The sequence below is a fragment of the Stegostoma tigrinum genome, chromosome 4 (genome assembly GCF_030684315.1).
Source record: "Stegostoma tigrinum isolate sSteTig4 chromosome 4, sSteTig4.hap1, whole genome shotgun sequence".
NCBI lineage: Eukaryota > Metazoa > Chordata > Chondrichthyes > Orectolobiformes > Stegostomatidae > Stegostoma > Stegostoma tigrinum.
In genome coordinates this window covers 64,883,006-64,907,018 of record NC_081357.1, presented here as the reverse complement: position 1 = coordinate 64,907,018, position 24,013 = coordinate 64,883,006, and the positions used below count along the sequence as shown (strand labels likewise).

At 42.2% G+C, this 24,013-nt stretch overlaps 3 protein-coding genes across 15 annotated transcripts in view; all 3 read right to left on the bottom strand.

Moving 5' to 3' along the window:
• Window positions 1–11,242, bottom strand: part of smpdl3a (sphingomyelin phosphodiesterase acid like 3A) — a 52,106-nt gene extending 40,864 nt beyond the window's left edge. The window contains exon 1 of one of the 4 annotated variants that reach the window (XM_048531165.2): window positions 10,855–11,242. Coding sequence is in view for 1 of the 4 variants with exons in the window: in XM_048531162.2 (XP_048387119.2) it covers window positions 10,855–10,954 (100 nt within the window). In the remaining 3 variants the exon portion in view is untranslated. The other 3 variants (XM_048531162.2, XM_048531163.2, XM_048531164.2) reach the window with 3 other exon arrangements.
• A 1,743-nt stretch (window positions 11,243–12,985) lies between these two features.
• Window positions 12,986–14,540, bottom strand: fabp7b (fatty acid binding protein 7, brain, b). Its single transcript, XM_048531851.2, has 4 exons — window positions 14,330–14,540; window positions 13,886–14,058; window positions 13,481–13,582; window positions 12,986–13,386 (listed from the first exon to the last, which is right to left on the bottom strand). Exons 1-4 carry the CDS (start codon window positions 14,400–14,402, stop codon window positions 13,336–13,338), a joined length of 399 nt encoding a protein of 132 aa, XP_048387808.1. The 5' UTR covers window positions 14,403–14,540; the 3' UTR covers window positions 12,986–13,335.
• Window positions 14,541–21,065: 6,525 nt separating this feature from the next.
• pkib (protein kinase (cAMP-dependent, catalytic) inhibitor beta) overlaps window positions 21,066–24,013 on the bottom strand; it is an 80,042-nt gene continuing 77,094 nt past the window's right edge. For all 10 annotated transcript variants that reach the window (XM_059645741.1, XM_059645742.1, XM_059645744.1 and 7 more), the window contains one exon: window positions 21,066–21,671. In XM_059645741.1, coding sequence (XP_059501724.1) covers window positions 21,589–21,671 — 83 coding nt within the window. In that variant the 3' untranslated portion in view covers window positions 21,066–21,588. The remainder of the gene's footprint in view (window positions 21,672–24,013) is intronic.

The following is a 24,013-nucleotide window of genomic DNA, read 5'->3' as shown; positions in this document are numbered from 1 at the left end:
TCAGAATTCTATAATTGTTCTCCATTTAAGTAATACTGTGTTTTGTTATTCTGCCTGGCAAAGTGAACTACTTCACATTTTCCTACATTACGCACCATCCTGCCAATCAGACAAAGACCCATTGATGCATACTAGGTCTAGCTGGCAGAAAACAATCTCCATTCATACTATTATGTTACCATCTGTACAAAGAGCTTTAATTTTCTGAAATGATGTTTCAGCAGTAAGGCGTTCAATAAGGTTCCTCATGGCAAACAGAAGTTATATCTCTGCTGGATCCACTGCTTTTCGTCATTGATCTAAATATGTGGACAATGAGGAAGGTAATCTCAGAGTACAATGGGATTTTGATCAGATGGGCCAACAGGCCAAGGAGCGGCAGATGAAGTTCAATTTAGAAGGATGTGAGGTGCTGTATTTTGGAAAGGCAAATCAGGGCAAGACCTATACACTTAATGGTAAGGACCTGGGGAGAGTTGCTGAACAAAGAAACCTTGGAGTGCAGGTTCATAGTTCCTCGAAAATGGAGTCGCGGGTGGATAGGATAGTGAAGGTGGCATTTGGTATTCTTACCTTCATTGGTGAGTGCACCAAGTATAGGAGTTGGGAGGGGGGTTCATGTTGTGGCTGTACAGGACATTGGTTAGGCCACTATTGGAATACTGTGTGCAGTTCTGGTCGCCCTGATATAGCAAGGATACTGTGAAATCTGGAAGAGTTCAAATAAGATTGACAAGGATGTTGCCAGGGTTGAAAGGATTGAGCTATAGGGAGAAGCTAAATAGACTGGGGCTATTCTTCACTGGAGCATTGGAGTCTCAGGGTATAGAGGTATACAAGATCATGAGGGGCATGAATTCGGTAAATAACTTTTTTCCCCCCAGGGTGGGGAAATCCAAAACTAAAGGGCATAGGTTTGAGGTGCAAGGGGAAAAATTTTCAATAGTTCTAAGGGGGCAACTTTTTCACACAGATGTGGGGCACATATGGAATAAGCTGTTGGAGGAAGTGGTGGAGGCTGGTAGAATTACAACATTTAAAATGCATCTGGATGTGCATATGAATAGGAAGGGTTTAAGAGGGATATGGGCCAAATGCTGGCAAATGGCACTCCATATATTTAGGACATCTGGTCAGCATGGACGGGTTGGACTGAAGGGTCAGTTTCCATGCCTTACATCTCCATGACTATGTGGTATCTTATCAAATTCCTTCTTGAAATTCAAATAAAGTAAGCCTATAAGTTCCAATTTATCCACAGTGCATGTTATTCCTTCAAAGAACTCAAATTTGTTGAATAGAATACACTTTGACAACAGCATACAGATCCTTCCCAATTACCTTAATATTTTCTACGGGCACAACTATATTCCTTTCAAGGATCATTCTAATAACTTCCCCACAAGTCACATCAAGATAACTAGCCTATAGCTTCCTGTTTTCCACTTCCCTCCCTTCAAGAATGGCAGGGGATAAGTTTCGGTTGGAATGGTTTATAAGTTGCTACTTTTTGGTCTGATATAAAATTGAACTTAGAGAATTTCAGAAAATTAACACCAACACAACTACTACCTCATTAGCAGCCTCTTTTAGGCTATGGATTCGAAGACTTATTAGCCAACAGCTTCATCAGTTTATTTAATACCATTTCCCTCAACATTGCAAGCTCATGAAGTTTCACACTCCCTTCCACTTCCTGATTTACGGCTATTAGTGGACTGTTTTTTGTATCTTCTATAATAAAGGCAGACACAACATATTTCATCCACCATTTCCTTTGATCTACGGTAAATCCCCATTCTTGCTCGCTGGAGGACCAACACTCATGTTACACTACTATGTTTCCATGCCAACATTTCTGCCTCAGTCCTGTTGCAGCGCTCCAGCAAAGCTCAATGCAAGCTGGAAAAACAACACCTCGTCTTCTGCCAAAATACCTCACAGCCTGGAAGACTCAATGTTGAGGTTAACAAGTGCAGACAATGAATGCTCTCATCCATGTTCTTTATCCCATCCACACTCCTGTCCGGTTCTAAATGGGTTGTGCCCAGCACATTTTGAAGTATTCACATTTCTCATTAGCACCCATTCAGTATCAATCGCTCTCATTGTCACCATGTATTCTATTCACTCCTGTCAACCCCAAGCCATCCCTTATCAGCCTTATGAATACCGCTGTTTCCCAGCTACTTTCGGTTCTGAAGAAGGATCACCGAACTCACAATATTAACTCTGTTTTTCTCGCTATAGATGCTGCCAGACATGATGAGTTTCTCCAGCACCCTCTCTTTTTGTTTCAGATCTCCAGGGTCTGCAGTTCTTTTTATTTAATCACTTGATATCGTCTTTTCATTCTTAGACACCTATAAAAAATTTACTGTTGGTTTTTACATTCCCAGCTAGTTTCCTTTCATATTCTAATTTCTTCCTCCTGATTAATCTTCTTCATCATTATTTATATTCTGCTCGCATTCAGAATTGGAAAAAAAGTCAATTTTGCTTCAAATTGTCACCCTTCTTTCATTTTCACCTGTTTCATCCCTGACTCTTCCCCCTTCTTTGACATCCCGTCTATTTCTGCAGGCATGCTATCTAATGATCTTCATTTCAAACCCACCAACTCCCACAGTTAGCTACTCCAGATCTTCATCTAGTAATACCTACTTTAAAGCACCTGCGCCAAAGCCATGAGAGAACAGGATCAGATACTGTTCTGGGATTCAACCAATGAAATTGGTTGAATTGAAAGTACTGGGGGCTGATAGTGGAGCACCATACGCCCCTCAAAATAATCCAATCACACATAATAACGTTTCCTGGAAAGAGTGTAACCAAATTATTCCTCAGCTACAATGAAACACTAAAATGAAGATTTGGCCTTCATCAAATGAATCGGAGTGCTGTGATTACAATGTTTTACCAATTGATCACATTAATTACCAACTGAGCAGGAATTTTCAGAAAAGGGCAGGATGGTGGGAGAGATTGAATCGTGCATTTGACGATTTTAGCAGGATACAGCACATAGTATTAATTTGTTCTTTTGTTTACTCCCTGCAAATACCAGACAAACTGGTTCACCAAGTGACTTTATATATTCAAAATAAACATTAAAATATCGACATTTCTGTTGAGGAATTTACAGATCCTTCATAGCTTACTGTGATTCTGAGTTTGTAAACCAAGAAATTCTTAGGTTGCCAGAATTGTTTTTATTTCTATTAAAATGCTGAACAAAAAGTCTCAACGTCTGTTGTCAACAGATCTGTATCAAAATATAGGGAGTGATAAAAAGATACCTTCTGCATCAATTTTCAGTGCCAGTGTATTCACACATTCTACAGAAATTACACATAGAAAATCTCAACAAAAAGTTGTATCAGGCATCATTTGCAAAGGTTAGGTTTTTACACATTTTGACAGCATGCAAAATACAAAGTTAATATTCAGTATATAGGGGTTATCAATAAGGATATATTACAATAAATAAATGACAGCAACACTATTGTAGACAAATTTTGATTGACTAGGGAATCAAGAATTATGGGAGCAGGCACAAAACATATGAAGGAAGAGAAGATGTTAGGTGTCTAGAAAAACATTAAAGTAGATAAGTCCCTGGGCCCTGATAAGATCAATCCTAGGATACTGAAGGAGGCAAGGGAAGAAATTACAGAGGCCTTGATAGAGATCTTTGTATCCTCTTTAGTCCCAGCTGAGGTCCCTGAAGACTGGAGAAAAGGCAATGTTGTTCCTTTGTTTAAGAAGGGAAACAGGGATAATCCAGGAAATTATAGACCAGTGAGCCTTACATCAGTGGTAGGGAAATTATTAAAGAAGATTCTTAGGGAGAGGATTTACACACATTTGGAAAAGAAAGGACTTATCAGGGATAGTCAGTATTATGCAGTGGCGGTCTTATTACAGACTTGACTGATTTTTCTTTGAGTAAGTGACAAAAATGATTGATGAGGGTAGGGCTGTGGATGTTGTCTACATGGATTTTGCTAAAACATTTGACAAGATCTGTCATGGTCCAAATGATTAAATCACACGGGTTCCATGGAAAGTTGGTAAATTGGAAACAAAATTGGCGTGTCATAGGAGATAAAGGGTAGAGTGCAGGGGTGCTTTTCGGACTAGAGGTTGTGACCAGTGGTATTCTGCAAGAATCAATGGTAGGACCTCAGCTGTTTGTAATATTATTATATATAACTTATTACTTATTAATAACTTAATATGTTTTATATATAACTTAGATGAAAGTGCAGGAGGGCTGATTAGCAGGTTTAGAGATGACACAAAAGTTGGTAGACTTACGGATAGTGAGCTGGTTAAGAAGGGATAAAGCAGGACATTGATCAGTTGGAAAGTTTGACGGAGAAATGGCAGAGGAGTTTATTCTGGAAAGTGCGAGGTGATGTATTTTGGCAGGTCAAATGCAAGAGAAAAGTATACTGTTAGTGGTAGGACCCTAGCAGCCATGATATCCAGACAGATCTTGGAGTCCAAGTCCATACCTCGCTGGAAGTGGCAATACAAGTGAATAAGGTGGGAAAGAAGGCATGAAGCATGCTTGCTTTCATCAGTTGGGGCACTGAGTATAAAAGTTGGCAGCTGTTTGAGGCTTTGGTTTGGCTACATTTGGAGTGTTGTGTGCAGTTCTGGTTGCCACACTGTAGGAAGGCTGTGAAGACTTTGGAGAGGGTGCAAGAGAGATTTACTGGGATGTTGTCTGGTTTAGAGTGCATTTGCTATAAACAGACATTGGACAAACATGGATTATTTTTGCTAGAACATCAAAGGCTGAGGGGCATATAAAATTATGAGGCATGGACAGGGTAGGTAGTTGTATCTTTTTCCCAAAGTGGAAATGTCAAGTATCAGGTGCGTAGGTTTAAACTGAGAGAGGGAAAATTAGCAGTTGTGCATGGAATTTTTGTTTTTACACAGAAGGTGGTAGATACTTCGATGCACTGATAAAAGTAGATATGCTAGCAATGTTTAAGTGGCATTCAGAATGGAACATAAACAGGTAGAGAATAGAGGGAAAGGGACAATGTGAAGGGAGCTGGGATTAGTACTGGGGTGGAATGGTGGCTCATTTGTTAGCACTGCTAACTCAGGTTCGATTCTACCCTTGGGTGACTGTGCAAAGTCCACACAGACATTCTCCCCCTGTCTATGCAGGTTTCCTCTGGTTGCCTTTCACAGCCCAAAGATTAGCTAATCAAGTGCAGTGGCCATGCTAAATTGCCCATAGTATTCAGGGAAGTGCAGGCTTGGTGAGCTAGTGATGGGAAATGCAAGTTTACAGGGACAGGGTAGGGGTTGGGTCTGGGTGGATGCTCTTTGGAAGGTTAGTGTGGACTTAATGAGCCAAATGGCCCGCTTTCACACTGCTGTAATTCTATGAGGTAATGAGCAAGTTGGACAAAGGAGAACCAATGGACATGTTGTATTTGGATTTCTAAAAAGCCTTTGACAAGATGCTGCTAAATAAGATGAGAGCCCATGGTGTTAGACACAAGGTACTGGCATGGATGGGGGTTGGTTGACTAGCAGATGGCAGAGACTGGGGATGAAGTGGCCTTTTTCAGGATAACAGCAGGTGACTAGTGTAGTTCCACACAAATCAGTGTTGAAACCACACCGATTCATGTTATATATTAAAGATCTAGATGAAGGATATTATTGTTAAGTTTGCAGATGACCAAAGATAGGTAGAGAGACAGTAGTGTTACGGAGGCAGGGAGGCTGCAGAGAACTTGAACAGGCTAGGAGAAAATGTGAGATTATGCATTTCAGTCAGAAGAATAGAGGCATAGACTATTTTCTAAATGGAGAAAGGTTCCAGAAACCTGAAGTACAAAGCCTCTCAGAAGTCTCAGTTCAGGATTCTCCTCAGGTTAACATGTAGGTTCAGTTGGCAGCTATGAAAGCAAATGCAATGTTAGCATTCATTTCAGGAGGGCTAAAATACAAGAGCAGGGGTGTACTGTTAAGGCTGCATAAAGCTCTGGTTAGACCACATTTGAAATATTATGAGCAATTTAGGGTCCTGTATCCAGGAAAGGATGTGCTGACTTTGGAGGGGGTCAGAGGAGGTTTACAAGAATAATCCCATGGATAAAGGGCTTGTCATTTTGGAATGGTTGAGATTCTGGGTTGTACTGGAGTTTAGAAGGATTAGGGGTTCTCATTGAAACTTACAGAGTACTGAGAGTCCTGGATAGAGTGAACATTGAGAAGATGTTTCCACTAGTTGGAGAGACTAGGACTTGAGGGCAGACCCTTTAGAACTAAGATGAGGAGGTTTTTTTTCCAGCCAGAGGGTGGTTAATCTGTGGAAATCATTGCTGTAGAGGGCTGTGGAGGTCAAATTATTGAGGCTATTTAAGTCAAAAATAGGTAGATGCTTGATTGGTAAGAAGATCAAAGGTTATAGGGAGGAGAATGGGGTTGAGAAACATGCAAGCAATGATCAAATGGCAGTGCAGATTCATTTGTCCAATTCTTCTCTTATAGCTTATGGTCTTATAGACTACAATAATTCAGGTACATGTTTAGGTATGACCCAATAAAAGGCAAAGTTTCCAGGATAATGAAAAAGGTGGAGAGCAAGCTGATACAAAATGTGTGAATGAGAGATGTTAGTTTGACAATGTGGAAACTAGGCTGAAAGCAGAAAGGTCAGATGTGAAATGAGAAAGATCAGTGACAGAAAGAATGTGAGAAGGCGCTAGCAACTATCTTAGGAGGAAATCTAAAAGTGTACTCTAGGCTATCTATTGTAGAATGGTAGTAAGAGGAGAGTGAGGTCATTTAGCAGTCAAAAGGAGATCTATGCAAAAACACAGAAGGGTTGGTTGTGCAATAAAATTTGGTTTTTTGCCTTCGGTCCGAAGCAAGGATGATTCGGCTAAAATCAAAATGAAACAGGAAGTTAGTTCAGAAACTGAGTGGCTAAAAGTTCATGAAGCGGAGGCATTAGAATGGTCAGCTGGACTTAAAGTTGATTCTTCCACAGAGCCAATCAGAATGCCTGTGAGGGCACTGCAGTTAGTAAGGGTGGGAAATTGTGGATCCTATGGGAATAATATTCCAATTATGCTCAGATATTCAGGACGGTTCCAAAAGACTGGAGAATTGAAAATAATATACCCAAGTTCAAAAAACTGTGTTTGGAAAATCCCAGCAATGCAGGCCTGTCAGCTAAAACTCCGTGATGGGAAAGCACTTAAAAAAAAATACTCTAGGTTAAAATTAATAGTAACATGGACAAATGTAGATTAATTAAGGAAAGTCAACAAAGATTTATTGAAGGAAAATTGCACTTACTCAATCTAACAAGGACAATAAATTGATGTGGTGTATTTTGACATCCAAAGGGGTTTGATAGGATGTCATGTAACAGATTTGTGAGCAAGTGGAAGCACATGGAATAAATGGGAAAATGACAGCTTGGATATCAAGATAACAAAGTGTGAAGCTGGATGAACACAGCAGGCCAAGCAGCATCTCACGAGCACAAAAGCTGACATTTTGGGCCTAGACCCTTCATCAGAGAGGGGGATGGGGAGAGGGTTCTGAAATAAATAGGGAGAGAGGGAGAGGCAGACCGAAGATGGATCGAGGAGAAGATAGGTGGAGAGGAGCGTATAGGTGGGGAGGGGATAGGTCAGTCCAGGGAAGACGGACAGGTCAAGGAGGTGGGATGAGGTTAGTAGGTGGGAAATGGAGGTGCAGCTTGAGGTGGGAGGAAGGGATGGGTGAGAGGAAGAACAGGTTAGGGAGGTGGGGACGAGCTGGGCTGGTTTTAGGATGGAATGGGGGTATGGGACATTTTTCCATCCCCACCCTTACCTGCCTTCCGGAGACACCACATTCTCCATGAGTCCCTTGTCCGCTCCACACTCCCCTCCAACCCCACCACACCTGGCAACTTCCCCTGCAACCGCAGGAAGTGCTACACTTGCCCCCACACCTCTTCCCTCACCCCCATCCCAGGCCCCAAGATGACTTTCCATATTAAGCAGATGTTCACCTGCACGTCTGCCAATGTGGTATACTGTATCCACTGTACCCAGTGTGGCTTCCTCTACATTGGGGAAACCAAGCAGAGGCTTGGGGACTGCTTTGCAGAACAACTACGCTCGGTTCGCAATAAACAACTGCACCTCCCAGTCGCAAACCATTTTAACTTCCCCTCCCATTCCTTAGACAACATGATGCCACCCGAAGGTTGCAGGAACAGCAACTCATACTCTGCTTGGGAACCCTGTAGCCCAATAGTATCAACGTGGACTTCACAAGCTTCAAAATCTCCCCCTCCCCCACTGCATCCCAAAACCAGCCCAGCTCGTCCCCTCCCCCAATTCCATCCCAAAACCAGCCCAGCTCGTCTCCGCCTCCCTAACCTGTTCTTTCCGTCACCTATCCCCTCCTCCCACCGCAAGCCGCACCTCCATTTCCCACCCACAAACCTCATCCCACCTCCTTGACCTGTCCGTCCTCCCCGGACTGACCTATCCCCTTCCCACCTATACTCTCCTCTCCACCTATTTTCTCCTCTATCCATCTTCGGTCCGCCTCCCCCTCTCTCCCTATTTATTCCAGAACCCTCTCCCCATCCCCCTCTCTGATGAAGGGTCTAGACCCGAAACGTCAGCTTTTGTGCTCCTGAGATGCTGCTTGACCTGCTGTGTTCATCCAGCTTCACGTTTTGTTATCTTGGATTCTCCAGCATCTGAAGTTCCCATTATCTCTGATCACAGCTTGGATATCAAGTTGGGTAAGTAACAGATGGAGACAGTCATAGAATCCCTAGTGTGTGGAAACAGGACCTTCAGCCCACACCGACCCTCACAGCATCCCACCCAGACCCATCCCCCATTAACCAGTTTATCTACACATTCTGAACACTATAGGTCAATTTAGCATGATATTTCCACTCAGCTGCAATCTTTGGACTGTGGGAGGACACCAGAGCACCTGGAGGAAACCCATGCAGACACGGGGAGAATGTGCAAACTCCACAAAGGCAGTTACCTCAGGATGGAATCAAAGATGACAAGGTGTAGGGCTGGATGGACACAGCAGGCCAAACAGCATCAGAGGAGCAGGAAAGCTAACATTTCAGGCCTAGACCCTTCTTCAGAAATGGGGGAGGGGAAGGGGGTTCTGAAATAAAGAGGGAGAGAGGGGAAGGTGGATAGAAGATGAATAGGGAAGAAGAGAGGTGGAGAAGAGACAGACTGGCCAAAGAGGCGGTAACGGAGCCAGCAGAGGTGAGTGTAGGTGGGGAGATAGGGAGGGTATGGGTCAGTCCAGGGAGCGGGATGAGGTTAGGTCCCTGGTGTAGTGAGGCAGCAGTGCTAACCACTGATCCACCATGTCACCCTTGGGGAGTGATTTATTTTTCAGACTAGAGAAAGGCATAAAGGATTCCTCAAGGGTTAGTACTAAGGCCACTGATTTACTTGATTTATATTGATGTTCTGGACTTGACTGTACAACTACAAATGTTGGACATATTCCAAATCATGAAAAAGATATTGCTACTCTTCAAGAGGACAAACAAGCTGCTAGAATGGATAGATACCTAACAGATGCAATGTTAAGAGAGAGAAATGAGATGCAATGCATTTTGATAAAGACATAAAAAAGGGAAAAGGCAGAAACGGATATTATTCTAAAAGGGATGCAAGACCACATAGATGTGGGGATTTATACATAGAAATTGTTGAAAGTGGCAGATCAAGTTGAGAAAGTTGTTTAAAAGAAGACACAGCGGATCCTGGGTTTTACAAACAGAAACAAAAGCAAGTTACGTTACAGAGATAATGGAAACTGCAGATGCTGGAGAATCCGAAATAACAAGGTGTGGAGCTGGACGAACACAGCAGGCCAAGCAACATCCTGCTCGGCCTGCTGTGTTCATCTAGCTCCAAACCTTGTTATCTCAAGTTACGTTACGATTAACTTTTATAAAACCTGGTTCAGCGAAAACTGGAATACTGCGGCCACTTCTGGGCACCACTATCTAGGAAGGACTTGAATGCACTGGAGAAAGTACAGAGAAGATTTGCGAGAACAGATTCAGGAATGAAGGAATTGTTACTTAGATTTGGAAGAGAGCCTGAGGCTGTTGTCCCTAGAGAAGAGAATGTTGGGACACGGGGTACATTGGTTTATGGTGAATGTCAGTAGAACAAAGGGGGACACGTGGATAAAGACGAATATATTTACAAAGGAACAGGTTGGCATCTGGAATGCATTCGAGAGTCGAGGCAAATTTAATTGTGTTTTTGGGAAAATAATTAAAGGAGAGAAAAACATGTCGGACTGTGGCAAGAGAATAGTTAATAGGGAGGACCGACTTACTGTTGCAGAGAACAGCTTGAAGGCGACAGGGCGAACGGCCTCTTCTGAGCGGTGCTTGATCCAATGTATTCAGTCAACTCACCTGCTGTGCTACACTCAAACACAGACGTGCCTCCTTCGCCAACTGTTGTTTCCGGAATAACCACGAAACAACAAAAACTTCGTTTGCAATTTCTCGCTGAGGGAATCTGTGCTCGCACGTCAGCAACATTTCAAATCATTTTGTAGCCAATCGATCAACAAGTTCCAAAACAAAAGGATATCTTACCTTTAGTTCTACGTTAACCTGAGAAAACAATTTTTTAAAAAACCAACACTCTCCGAATATAACTGTAGGTGCAAACAATAATCGCTAGAGTTGACTGTTTGATGATTACGGTTGTTGCTACGGGGAGAGGCAGCAAAAGTGTCCACAAATTAACAACTAAGTCATTTCTCTCCTTTCTCCGAATGACAACAGCAACTGACCTGCGGTGCCGAGCGCAGGGTGATGCCCAGGGAAGGTGCACAGAATACAGGCGAAGCTCAGAACCAGGCAGAGGGCACGAAGCGCCAGGCTCGGCTCCATCGCTGACGCGGTTCACGTGATCGCTGGCTTCCGCTCGGCTCACTCAGTAACGCTGAGACCAGTCGATCAGGGTTCACGACCACTCCATGTGCAAGGCCGGATCCCGGTTTTTGCGTTCCACAACTCATCAGAGCTCTCGCGTTTCCTTCTGATATCGAATTTGGCGCACGCAGCCTCTGCATTTTTGATGATTTTTCAGATTGCGCTGTTCCTGCCACACGTGTACAGCGGCAAATGCCTTTAATTTCAGTCCACATTATTTCAGTAAACGCTGGAGGTATTTAAAAGCAAAATTTTGCGGGTGCTGGAAGTCTGAAATAAAAATGGGACGTGCCGCAGCACGCAGCATGTCTGGCAACATCTTTACGGAGTGAAACAGAGTTAACGTTTCCTAGTCCAATATGACTGGTCATACAGGGCTCGAAAAGTTTTGCTGTTGTTTCTGTCTCATAGAGTCACACAGCACAGAAGTAGACCCTTAGATCCAATTTGTCCATGCTGAGTAGATATCCTAAACGGATCGATTTCCTTTAACCAGCATTTGGCCCAGATCCCTCTAAACCCGTTTCAGAGATAGTAGGAACCGTAGATGCTGGAGAATCTGAGATAACAAGGCGTAGAGCTGGATGAACACAGCGGACCAGGCAGCATCAGAGGAGCAGGAAGGCTGACGTTTCGGGCTTAGACCCTCCTTCAGAAAATCTGAAGAAGAATTTTCTGAAGAAGGGTCTAGGCCTGAAACATCAGCCTTCCTGCTCCTCTGATGCGGCCTGGGCCGCTGTGTACATCCAGCTCTACACCTTGTTATCTCCCTCTAAACCCTTGGTATCCATGTACACATCCAGATGCCTTTTGAATGTTGCCATTGTTCCCTTCCTTCACCATCTGCTCCAGACACATATCGCCCCTGCGTGAAAAAAATGCCCCTCTGGTACCTTTTAAATCTCCCCCCCCCCCCTCACCATAAACCTGTGCCCTCTAGTCTTGGAATCCCTTACCCTGGGGAAAAGACCTTGGCTACTCACCCTATGATGCCCGTCATGATTTTATAAAACTCTGTAAGGTCACCCCTCAGCTTCCAACTCTCCAGAGAAAATAGCTCCAGCCTACTCAGCCTCTGTCTATAGCTCAAAATCCCCAACCCTGGCAACATCCTTGTAAATCTTTTCTGAACTTTTCAAATTTCACAACATCGTTCCTGTGGCAGAGGCCCAATGATACTGTCCGATCTTTCGAGTTTCTCCAGCATTTTCTGTTTTAACATCTGGACTATTTGCTGGGCTCTGCTGTTCAGGCTCACTAATTTTCTTTTAAACAAAAAGCGGTTCTTTTTCCCACATGCCCTAAAAATATTGAACTTTCAAAAGTGTTACAGAGATAGTGGGAACTGCCGATGCTGGAGAATCTGAGATAACACGATGTGAAGCTGGATGAACACAGCAGGCCAAGCAGCATCAGAGGAGCAAGAAAGTTTGACGTTTCGGGTCGGGACCCTTCTTCAGAAAAATTGTGTTGTTAATTTTAATCATTTGTAGGTTTCTATTTCTCTAATGAGAGAGCAGCCCTCTGGTCGGCAAACACGACGGCGATTTTACTTGTTTTTGCTATTGTTGATGCTCTTTTTCAATGTATTGCGATTTCTTAATTAACCATTAATTACCAATTAATTAACCGTTAGTTATTATTCACTCTGACAACAGCTTGTAGAATGAGATATAACCTTAAACCATTATCCTGCATGTTCATAACATTGCGCGAGATTTACTTTGAACTCAATACTTCTCTTTGACACAATTGCAACAAGCTACAGACGCTGTTTCAGTTGCCCGGAGGGGGACGGGAAACAGCCGAGTGAGCGACAACATGGACTTTCAGAGGGGAAAAAAAGTACCACCTTATACCCACCAAAAAAAAAGTTGGCAATTTCAAGCCACATGCAATAGTTAAAAGTGCCAGATGGTATGGTGGCCTGGTCAATAATTTAAACAGAAGCGAAGTTGTTGTTCACAGAAGAAACACCACGACTAACAGTTTCAGAGCAACTCTTTTATTAACCTTTTCAACTTGTCATTGCGACTAAAAGACAGGCCTTCCACAACTGAACTCTGTTTTATGTATAAAAAAGTGGTTAATCGATGTACAGATATTACAAAACTTGTTATTCCTGTTACATTGTACAACATAAAATGCGGTATTTCGAATCTTGTTACAAAAAAAGGTCCGTGGACTCAAAGCCCCCCTCCCCCACTAGTGGAAATCCCTGTAAGTTACAGAAATGCCAGAGGAAGGGCCGCTCCAGATTTCAAATACTGTCATGGGAGTCCAATAAATCGGACCCCGATTGCTCTGACAGGGGCACGGGGCTTGCTCCCCATGGAACGCTATGCCTTCTCATAGGTACGAACGGCAACAATATCGCCAAATGTGAGGGTCTGTTCAAACATAAAAAGAATTCAATAATACAACTCAAGCCGCTCACACACTGACAGAACAGTCAACCTGAAATGTTAATATAGCTTCACCTACCATAATCATTTTACCATCCTTGATCTCCCTGGCAAAAGTTGTCTCTTTTCCATCCCATTTCTGAACATGGACAAGCTTGTCACCGTCTAAAGTCACCGTTGTCTGTTGACACCAAAAAAATACGGTAAAAAGTTGGCTGAGTATTGATTACCAACCCTCACAATTGGTATAAAGTATATAGCTGCAAATATTTAACATCAGGTCCCAGCACCCATTCCCTTCCGTATGACGGTGTGTGCTGTCAATTTATCAGCATAACCTCCGCTAACTTCTGTACCCGCCCGCAAGCTGCAGCATGAGCTGTGTGTGTTTTGGGGGGGGGGGCGGGGAGGGGGGAAGAAATGAGATCAAATTATCCCCAACGACTGCATCCATCCTGAAAGCACAGCGATTTCCATAGCTTACCTTGCAATTTCGGTCATCAGGGGTGGTCTCGTCAAACTCTTCCCCGAGTCTGAAACTGATTTCAGTATTTTTAAAGGTGCTCAGGGTTTTCAGCATTATTTTATCGTCCTCTTTACTGATGATAATCGTCGGTTTGGTAACATTCCCAACTTGGCGAGTAGCGAAACTCACACCTGCGGGGAAAAAAAAGAAACTACACGAATTGCTGCTTTCCAATCAAAGTGAGACCGAAAGAAACGGTTGGTTCATTACTTGCGCTGGAAGGTATATCAGTTTAATAATATCAAGGCATCCCTGGAATTTATGTCTTAAAATATGGATCATTTCACACAGTAATACAAGCCTAAACACGTTTGTCGCAAATATATCTCCACGCTGGTCATTTTCCTTTCCCCTCCCGAGTTGCTGTGATCGAACTCCAGCTATTTCTGCAGGTTAGCTTACCCAAAGCTTTCATGTAGGCATCGAAATTATCGCTTTCGGTGAGCTTCCAGGTTCCGATAAAAGCATCGACCATGGTGATGGTACCGGAGATTGGAGACGGCAATAGAGAGGGGGAAAAATAATCACGTCGAGAACTGGCGTCAAAGTTGGAAGAAAGGGTCCTGCTAACGGTGAAACTGCAAAGCCCGTGGTCTCGCTAGGTGCGAAAGCCCCTATATACAGTCCCTAGGTGGGAGGAGTCCTGGACAAGGCACCAAGAACTGATAAGATAAACTGCCTCTCATCGACTGAGATTGAAGCGAAGGCAAGTTTCACAAAAAGGGAGTTCGAGGGGATAAAAAAAGCATTGAGAGTATAAATTGTAATTAAAAATACAGATTAAGGATCTACTCCCTTATTATTGTCTCCATTTCGGTTTCCAATTGTAGCGCCAGATCACCGGCGCAAATTGTATCTTTCCAGTTCATTAGCGGGCGTTGCGAATGGAAAATGAAGCAACAGAAATAAACTTAGATAGCATCTAATTACATTTTAATTCATTTTCAGTATTGCGTTTTTTGCAACGATAGAATCCCGCTATTTGTGTCGACTTTTGTTTGTACATTTTGGAATAAATGGATCTGAGCTGATTGTGATGAATGCCAGAGGATTGCAGCGAATCTGCACAGTTTTAATGGTAGAAGCGAACCTGTTGTTCAGTTAAAAAAAAACGAAATCAAAAGGAAGGGGATGTTTGGAAGTGAAGAGGGACATTTCTTATGTGAATGCATCTGCGTTGTTGCTACACTGACAATGAAATAAGGAGTACGCATTGTTAACAGGATTGAGCGAATTAGCTCAGTTGGCTAGACGATCGGTTTCTACAGCAGTGCATACCAACAGTGTGGGCTCGATTCTTATCACTGTTTGAGATTACCCTGAAGGATTCTCCTCAATTCCCCTGGCCTGAGGTATCGCGGCCCTCAGGTTAAACCACCACCAGCCTTCTCTCTAACAAGAGAGCAGCCCTCTGGTCTCATGCGGCTATGTCAAATGAAATGTCCTTATTTTGAAGCATTTGTTGGGATTTTGCTTGCACCAGAATACCTTGTTTAGATAGCTCGTATCTTAGGTCCTGGCGAGACATGAACCTCAGCGCTGACCAAGTTGTATATTTCCGGGGACAAAAACAGGAGTTGCTGGAAAAGCTCAACAGGTCTGGCACCATCTGTGCAGAGAAGTCAGAGTTAACGTTTCGGGTCCGGTGACACTTTCTCAGAACAGATGGTTCGCCTCCTTATGAGGACCTGGGCACACTGTAAATGCCTGTGATTGAAAACTGGGGAATCATGTGCTGCAACAGAATTGTAAAAACTTGCAGGAATTCAGAAGAACGGGCCTGATTTGCATGTCGCACTATTAGCATTTTAAAAGGAACGAAAGATCCAGGAGGGAGGCATTGGAGTCTGAAAAGGACTAAACATCCCTCTTGCAGTTTGCTCATTGCTTTCAATTCCTCCTGTCTTTTCACTTCGATAATATCGACTTCTCTGTCTCTTTCCTTCACTGCCATCATTTCTTTCCCATCTCCCGGTTGCTCCGTTGTTCCTCTGTACAGTTGTTAATAGAATTGATCCTCCTTAGATAGCGGTCACTGGGTAAGGCGTGTGTAGCGGCAGGGGTCGCATTGCCGCACAATTTTGGAGTAACCATGCAGATACTGGAGCCCAGTTTGTGGAATTCCCTTTGTCAGAAAGTGCAGCTCAAACTCTGGCTGCTAAAAGTCTGCTACCCGAAGTGGGGAAAAAAAGGCTACACTACCTTTAATTACCACGAACTCACCTCCGCTCCACCCGAAAAGCCGTTTTATATAGTCATTGCTGTAGAGTAGAAAACAAGGCAGCCAATTTTCACGAAGCAAGCCTTCATAAAAAGCAAGGTGGTAATGACCAGATTATCTTCCTGTGACAGACGCAGAGGATGCTGGAGAAATACAGCAAACCTGGCAGCTCTATGAAGAGAGAAACAGATACCGTTTCATGTCGGGTATGACTTTTTCACATTGCAATTCTGGAGTAATTGAAGAAGTCTGAAAGAACTTCTGCTTTTCTGCATTCTCTGTGTTCGTTTCAGATCTCCAGCATCTGCAGTGTTTTTCCGTTGATCTTTTGTGAGATTGATTGAGAGGTCGGTATTGGCCAGGACAAACGTAATTTCCCTGTTTCTCTTCAAAGCATTTCCATGGGTTCTCTTACATCCAGCTGGGAGGGTGGATTAAGGCATGGTTTAAGACCTTATGTGAAAGATAGCACTTCTAGCAATACAATATTCCCTCAGTATTACACTTCACTGTCAGTTAGGTTACTATGTTCCAAGATATACTGGTCAGTGAGAATCAGGGTAGAAACCCTTCATTGGCTGAAGTCATATGGAGCCCAAAGGAAAGTCATTATTGTTGGGATAATCATCATATCAGCTTCGGGAGATCACTGTAGGAGTTCCTCAGACTAGTTTTTTAGGCCCAACCAGCATTCAGCTGTTTCAGCAATGGCTTTCCACCATCACAAGATCAGAAGTGAGAATGTTTGCTGATGATTGCACCATTTTCAGCACCATTCATAACTCTTTCATTACTGAAGCAGTCTGTGCCCATCCTCAGTAACAGTCAGTTTGGGTGATAACAAGTAAGTAGCATCCCCGCCACACAAATGCAAGGCATTGATCTTATCCAACAAGAAAAAACATCTAGCAACATCCCTGCAAGATTCAATTGTATTACTACTGCTGAATCCCCACTACCAATATCCTGAAGATTACCATTGATCAGAAATTCCGGTAGATCAGCTATATAAAAACTGTGCTGCTAGTGCAGATCAGAGGGTAGAAATTCTGTGGCAACTAACTCACCTCCTGATTCAGTGAGACCATATAGATGCTACGACAAAGAGTAGATGGACACCATGCAACAACTGCCAACATGAGTGTTCCCTCCCACTTGAGGAACACATCAGCGGTCAAGGACATTCAGCCTTTAATATTTTGGTCAGCGTTCTCCAAAGCAACCTTCAAGATATACAACAATGCAGAATCTGCATTGAGCAGAAACTGATAGCCAAGTTACACACTCATGAGGATAACCTCAAACATGATCCTGGGTTCATGTCAGACTACATGTTACCCCACCAGACTGTTTTATGTTCATAAAATCTTCCTAATTATTTGACACTACTGCCTTGATTATTTGTGGTTATCTCTCATCCTGAATTAGTTAGTTTTTGATTACTTGTTACTTTTGTTAGACCCTCAACATGCAACTCTGATACCTACACATTATTCCAGCCAATTGGTTTGTCTCTAGCACCATCTTGTTGTTGATTATTTTTCTACTTAATTCATCAGATCATATGTTATCCCTTCACTTGCTATTCAACTGTCAACACTTCACTCACACTCTTTGTATTAATGTGTTGACACTCTTGATTATCTGCCTGTCGACAGCCTACTCACGCTATATTTGTATTTATCTGCTGACATTCCTAACTACCTGGAATTACCTTGCCATTATTTTTCTGCCTATGTATTCTGTGCCTGTGTGCTACCCTCCACTTCACAGGATGAAGGAGCAGCACTCCTAAAGCTTGTGCGATTTAAAATAAATCTGTGGGACTATAACCTGGTGTCATGTGACTTTCAATTTTGTCCCCATGAAACACCATATGCATTCAATCCCTCCAACACTAATGCACAATGGCAGCAGTACAAATCATCTGCAAAATTTACTGCAGCAACTCACAAATGATCATTCATCAGCACCTTCCAATTCTGTGATCAATACCACCTAGATCAACAAGGACATCTGTGCATGGTAACCATGCCAACTGTAAGTTTCCCTTCAAGCTGGTCAGCATCCTGACCTTGAACTATATTCCGTTCATTCAAGGACTTTGGGTCAAAATCCTGTAACTTCCTTCCGAATGACACAGCAGGACTATCTACATGGCATGGTCTGCAATAGTTCAAGATGACAGCTTGCCATCACCTTCTCAAGAGAAATTAGGTGTTCTGGCCTTGCCAGTCAACATTAAAACTCAGAAAATAGGAGCAAGAGTAAATCATTTGGTCCTTCAAGCCTGCTCTGCCATTCAGTATAATCATGGCTGGTTTTCCAACAAAGTAACCTATTTGTGCTGTCTCCTTATACCCTTTGATCCCCATGGTTTTAAGAACCATATCTAACTCCTTGAAAATATTCAATGTTTTGCCCTCAACCACTTTATGAGACAGAGAATTCCACCAGATCACTACTCACTGGATGAAAAAAATTCTCCACATCCCAGTCCTAAATAAACCCCGATTCCAGATTTATCAGTTAACAGGAACATCCTTCTGAACACTCACCATGTCTAGCCTCGTTAGAATATTATGGGTTTCTAAGAGATCCTCATTCATTCTTCCAGACAAGGGTGAAATAATCTGTCTTTCTATATCAGGCCTGACATCCCAGTAATCAGTCTGCTAAACATTCATTGCACTCCCTCAACAGCCTAAACATCCTTCCTCAGGTAAGGAGACCAAAGGTCACAGAATACGCCAGGTGTAATCTCACCGAGGCCCTGCACAATTGCAGCAACACATCCCTGCTCCTGGACTCAAATTCTCTTGCATGTAAGCCAACATGCAATTTGCCTTCTTCATCTGCATCTGCATACATATTTTCTGTGATGGGTGTACAAAGACACCAAAGACACATTTTGCCTATCCCTTTCCCAATCAATCACCATTTAGATAATAACCTGTCTTCCTGCTTTTGCTATCAAAGTGCTTAGCCTCACATTATACTTCATTATATTTCATCTGCCATGCATTTGCCCACTCATAGTTCTGGCAAAAGTGAATCACTCCTGGCTTCAATAGATTTGCCTCCCATCCAAATTGTACAGAGTATCTTAGTGAGTGTAAGCAATGGCTGGACAGTTCCCAATTAAAATGCTCCTTTGCCCATTCATAGGTAGGCTAAGTAAGGGAGAGTGCTGTTCAGCATGACTCTCCATGCTGTCAGAGGGTCTGCCCCTTACAACTTGCTCCCTTCACGTAACATTGCTGCTTTTTGTGTTCTAACTTTCCACAGTTCTTGCATTTCACCTTGTCTCTAATCTTCCTCTGCTGCACTCTGCTTTATGTGTGACAGAAATCATGTGCCTACGTGAGCCAATACTCAAAATGTCTTAATGGTCCCATTGAGACTGTCCTTCTATGTATCCTTGAAAACCGTAAGAAAAACCTTTTCTGATGAAGGGTCTAGGCCCAACACGTCAGCTTTTGTGCTCCTAAGATGCTGCTTGGCCTGCTGTGTTCATTGAGCTCCACACTTTGTCATCTTGGATTCTCCAGCACCTTCAGTTCCCATTATCTCTGATCACCTGTTTACTTGCTTCCTGCTTTAACTCAAGATATTCAACATCCATGTCATTATCATTATGCTGAGGTCCCCTGGCCCATTTTCTTTCCTTGTGATTATTGTGCACCCTTCACTTGCTTTCCAGGCTTTTATTAATTGCTCCTCCAAGTCCTGCTTACTTTTCTTGAACTCCACTGCAATTTATACAGCTTCATTTTTATATAAATCACATTGGTCTTGAAACATTAACTCTGTTTCTCTCACCACAAATGCTGCCAGACTGCAGAGTTTCTCCAGCATTTTAAGCAGGCCATAGAGTCAAATTAGTTTGTTTTGTGCTTATTTCATGTGTACATGATGCAGTGACAATTGCTTTTCCTTTGTATGTTTTGTTTGTTTCCCCTAGCATTACTTTTGTTTGTGGGATTCCAAGCATTTCTGTAACCATCTTTCTTATACTCCTGTGATAGGTATTCCACGAGTAACTCTTGTGGCACTACTTGCTGTCTGTTCCCACCATGGCTAGATTCTTTCAGTGAAGTTCATCAAATCCTCACCACTTAGATGTCCTTCTCTTCACTATTGTTCGCCCAATGGAATTTCTGTGCTTACCAAAGGAATGCCTGAACAAACGTATGCACTGCATCAACCCTAATACGCTAGATCTGCTCTCCTTACTTTGGTTCGGATCCCTGTTCGATTGAAGTGGCGGTCTGTCACTTCAAAGGTCCTACTTAAAGGCTGGTATATAAATGTACTCACTCATCCTCTGTCAGATATGAGTCCCTCCCTTGTTCAGATTGTGAAAATCCTGTTGACTATGCCAAATATAGAGATGTCTTCAAAACTCATTCCAGAGGCAAAATGTTTATAATATAATAGTTTTCCAAGCATATATAGTGCAGAGTATTCAACAAACTGAAAGCTCTTTGCAAATTTTCGTTATAGCAAATATTTATACAGCAATTTCAAGTGGCACTGTCTGCATGCTTGAATACATTTTGTGTCTCTTCCTTTAATCATGTTTTGTGTCCCTTACATAAAAACATTTGTCCTATACACTCAGATGACACATCCTGTGTGAGACAGAAACAATTTATATAATAAACTTTGGTAACCTAGAGAGAAAAAAAATCTTTAACACTGTAAACTCATCTAATGTTTTACTTCCCACATTAATTTCCATCTGCTACAATCCAACTGCTCATCACCCCATTCATCATTCCCATCATCCACATATTTCACATAAGAAATATTTGAGCTTTACATTTCAATTCATAATTGCAAGGAATATTTTTAAGGATGATAAATAAAACACGAGTTTATTTTAAATGAAAAATTTTTTAATCAAAAATCTCATCTAAAATTTTTTGCCGAAGCCACACAACCTACAACAGTATAAAGCAAATAATGTCCATACAGGTTGGAAGTTAGTTACACCAAAGACTGTACAATAGTACACAGAACAGGGGGTGGTAAGTAGCTTTGGAATAATAAATACAACAAATTATTCTATATTTCATTTTATGGAAGCAATTGCTAAATTAGAAAATAAACTCTAAATTAATTTTAAAGTTAATAATATTTGCACATATTCTACCCACATTTCTGACATTTTATCGAGTTATATAAGTATCATTTGAATCAGTGTGTTGATAAACGCCATCAGTCAAAACAAAATTCATAAGCAGTTACAATGAAACAGGTTGTTGTAATTTTATATTTTTGAGGATTCTATCTAATTCCTTCCCACACTCTCAAGAAAAAGAAATGCTGAGTTTGCTTCAACTTGAAGTCGCAATCTCTTTGCTGTATAAATCTGGGCATTCTAGTGTCACTTGTGAAAATTATCTGTAATGTGGTGTTGCGGATCAGTGGCCTGTTATGATGTATTGTCTTTATCTTCACATTCTTGTAGTTTTGGTGGTTCTTCTGATGCAGATGTTTTTTCTTCTGCTCCTTCATCTGTGATCAAATCAAGAATAAGACGAATAAAGAGAAACAAAAAATATATCCTACAACGACGTATTGGTTACAATGTATAATTGTAAAAATGAATAGTATGATTTGATTTGAATGTTTAAGATCAATCATTGATAAGTGTTTTGCTGTAATCTTAATTTTGTCCAAATAGCCCAGCTATTTTCCTTTTGTAAAAGCCCTACCTTCTAAATCCAACACCCTTCTCAATAAGGTAGTAAAGAACACTAGTGTTTAATGTGTTTTTGTGGAATTAGTTTGGAACGTAATTTATTCTTGTTTAGGCCTCTTATTCAGAAAAGATTGCACAAAGGAGCCTAACTTCAAGGGTTATGGGCTACTTTTTGAGATCAAATGTTCATTTTTATCTTAACAAATTTGTAGAAAATTACAGAAACACCTGAAATCTAAATTATATGTGAAAAGTACTTGTCATGTCTATCAGTGAACCAGTTCTTAAATCATAAACTGGTGCATTATTGGTGGCATTAATAAATGAGACATTTTGTATCACACTTACACTCATTCCACATAAATATAGTGTAAAGATTCCAGGATAAATTTTGCTGAATTTAAGATACATTAATTGATTTCAATGAGACATATCAAGTTAATGGTACAGTGAAAAAGAAAACAGCAGAATTGCCACATATGTTTCATTTTCCTATGTATTTTAAACTCACGAAATGCTGCATAACCATATACATAGCCAGATTACATTGGTCCATGTAGCAATGTCAAAGATCGTGATACTTATTCAAACTTTGCACATGCACAGAATTTGGAGAGACGCTGCATGGGGTATTGGTGGAAGGTAGGGCTATATATGAATATAAATTGACAATTTAATTTGGTAAGTTTATTCAGGGAACTTCAAGCTCAAAGTATAGTAAAGATATGTGGATGTAGATGTAGATGCTGAAATCACAACAAAAAGCGAGTGAATTCAGCTAGCTATGTGCTTCACACAGCCTCTGTGTTGGACATCAGGCACCAACATCTCAGGGCATGCTTCAAAGTTACTAGCTAACTGTATCCCTTGTCCACAGATACTGGCATCTGAAATATGCTAAACTCTAAGCAACCTCACAGTATAACTCTGATCCACTTAGAGAGTTCTACATCTTGAGCTGCACCAGCAACTATTATTGTAATGCTACAGCAAGGGCACTGTGCTTTCAGGGGTATACACCTAGCTAATGGGCTGATCCACACCTGCATTGCCAGGTTGCTCACATGCTGTCATAGCGCTCAATCACTTTGAACCTACCTGGATGCTCACAGTATCTGTGCCTTGCATGGCCTTGCATTTTTCTACTTTGTCCCCCATTCAAAGATTCCAGGCTCCTGTTACTTCTGGTTTGGCTTGGCATTCAGCAAAGACACAAAGGCAGGAATTTGTCATGGTTATTACTAGGCCGCAGTCAAGTCAAAGTGCATAGACTTCACTCGGGGGTCCCCAGACCTGTAACCAGATACTGGTCCAGTGGTTTGGATACTGTCAGTCAACTGCTCAGGGTGATCAGAGTCAGGGTGCTCTACACAATAGCAATGAGGTGCCAAATGTCAGAGAGACCATCACTCACCTTTCCTGCCTTACTATGGGCTGTTTTCCTCCTGGAATGAGAGAAAGGATGAAAGTTGGTGGCGCAGTTGTCACTGTCGGTGCAGATGGGAAGTGTCACAAGAAAGTGAGCTGGCAGCAAAGAGGGCATGCACAGTTAGTGCCATTGAGGGTTGAGGTGGATGACAGCGAATGAGCAAAGATGTTGCAGGCCATAGCAAGAGTGGTAGAGCATGATGCTTAATGGGAGGTGGACACAGTATCAGAGTGTGAGATGTTGGAGAAAATATAATGAAACTTACCCTGGCAGGGCAGTGAAGAGCATTGATCTTTTTCCTACATTACTAGCCATTCCTCCAAATATCTGAGACAGCTTTAAAACAAATGGTAGACTTGGACCAGGCTAGCATGGTCTGATGTTTTGGCCTCCTCCACAGGTCCTGGAGGATGAGGCCATCCCACCTCTGCACCGTCCAATTCAGCAGGACCTCCAGGTGTGCCCACAAAGTGGGGGCAATGATTTCCCCATCCCAATGCCCAGGGGCAAATTATCAAGAACTGTGCAGGGCAGCTCTGGACTGACAGTACTTGTCCAAGTGCACAACAGGTCTTAAAAATAATACAAGGGATACCAGGTAATTCAGGAATATCTTGGCAGTTATAAGTTATTCCAGCACTGACGTTCAATGGGATGGAATTGGAATCGAACATAAGGGGTGCTATTGCAGCAGGCAGGTAGTTCATACAGAAGGTTTGGTAAGAC

Bases quoted from the DNA above. Each gene is read 5' to 3' on its own strand.
- fabp7b (XM_048531851.2), bottom strand. From the start codon at position 14,402: ATGGTCGATGCTTTTATCGGAACCTGGAAGCTCACCGAAAGCGATAAT. The intron at 14,059-14,329 runs GTAAGCTAACCT...TTTTCCCCGCAG, and splicing joins TGCCTACATGAAAGCTTTGG to GTGTGAGTTTCGCTACTCGC. The intron at 13,583-13,885 runs GTAAGCTATGGA...TGGTGTCAACAG, and splicing joins CTGATGACCGAAATTGCAAG to ACAACGGTGACTTTAGACGG.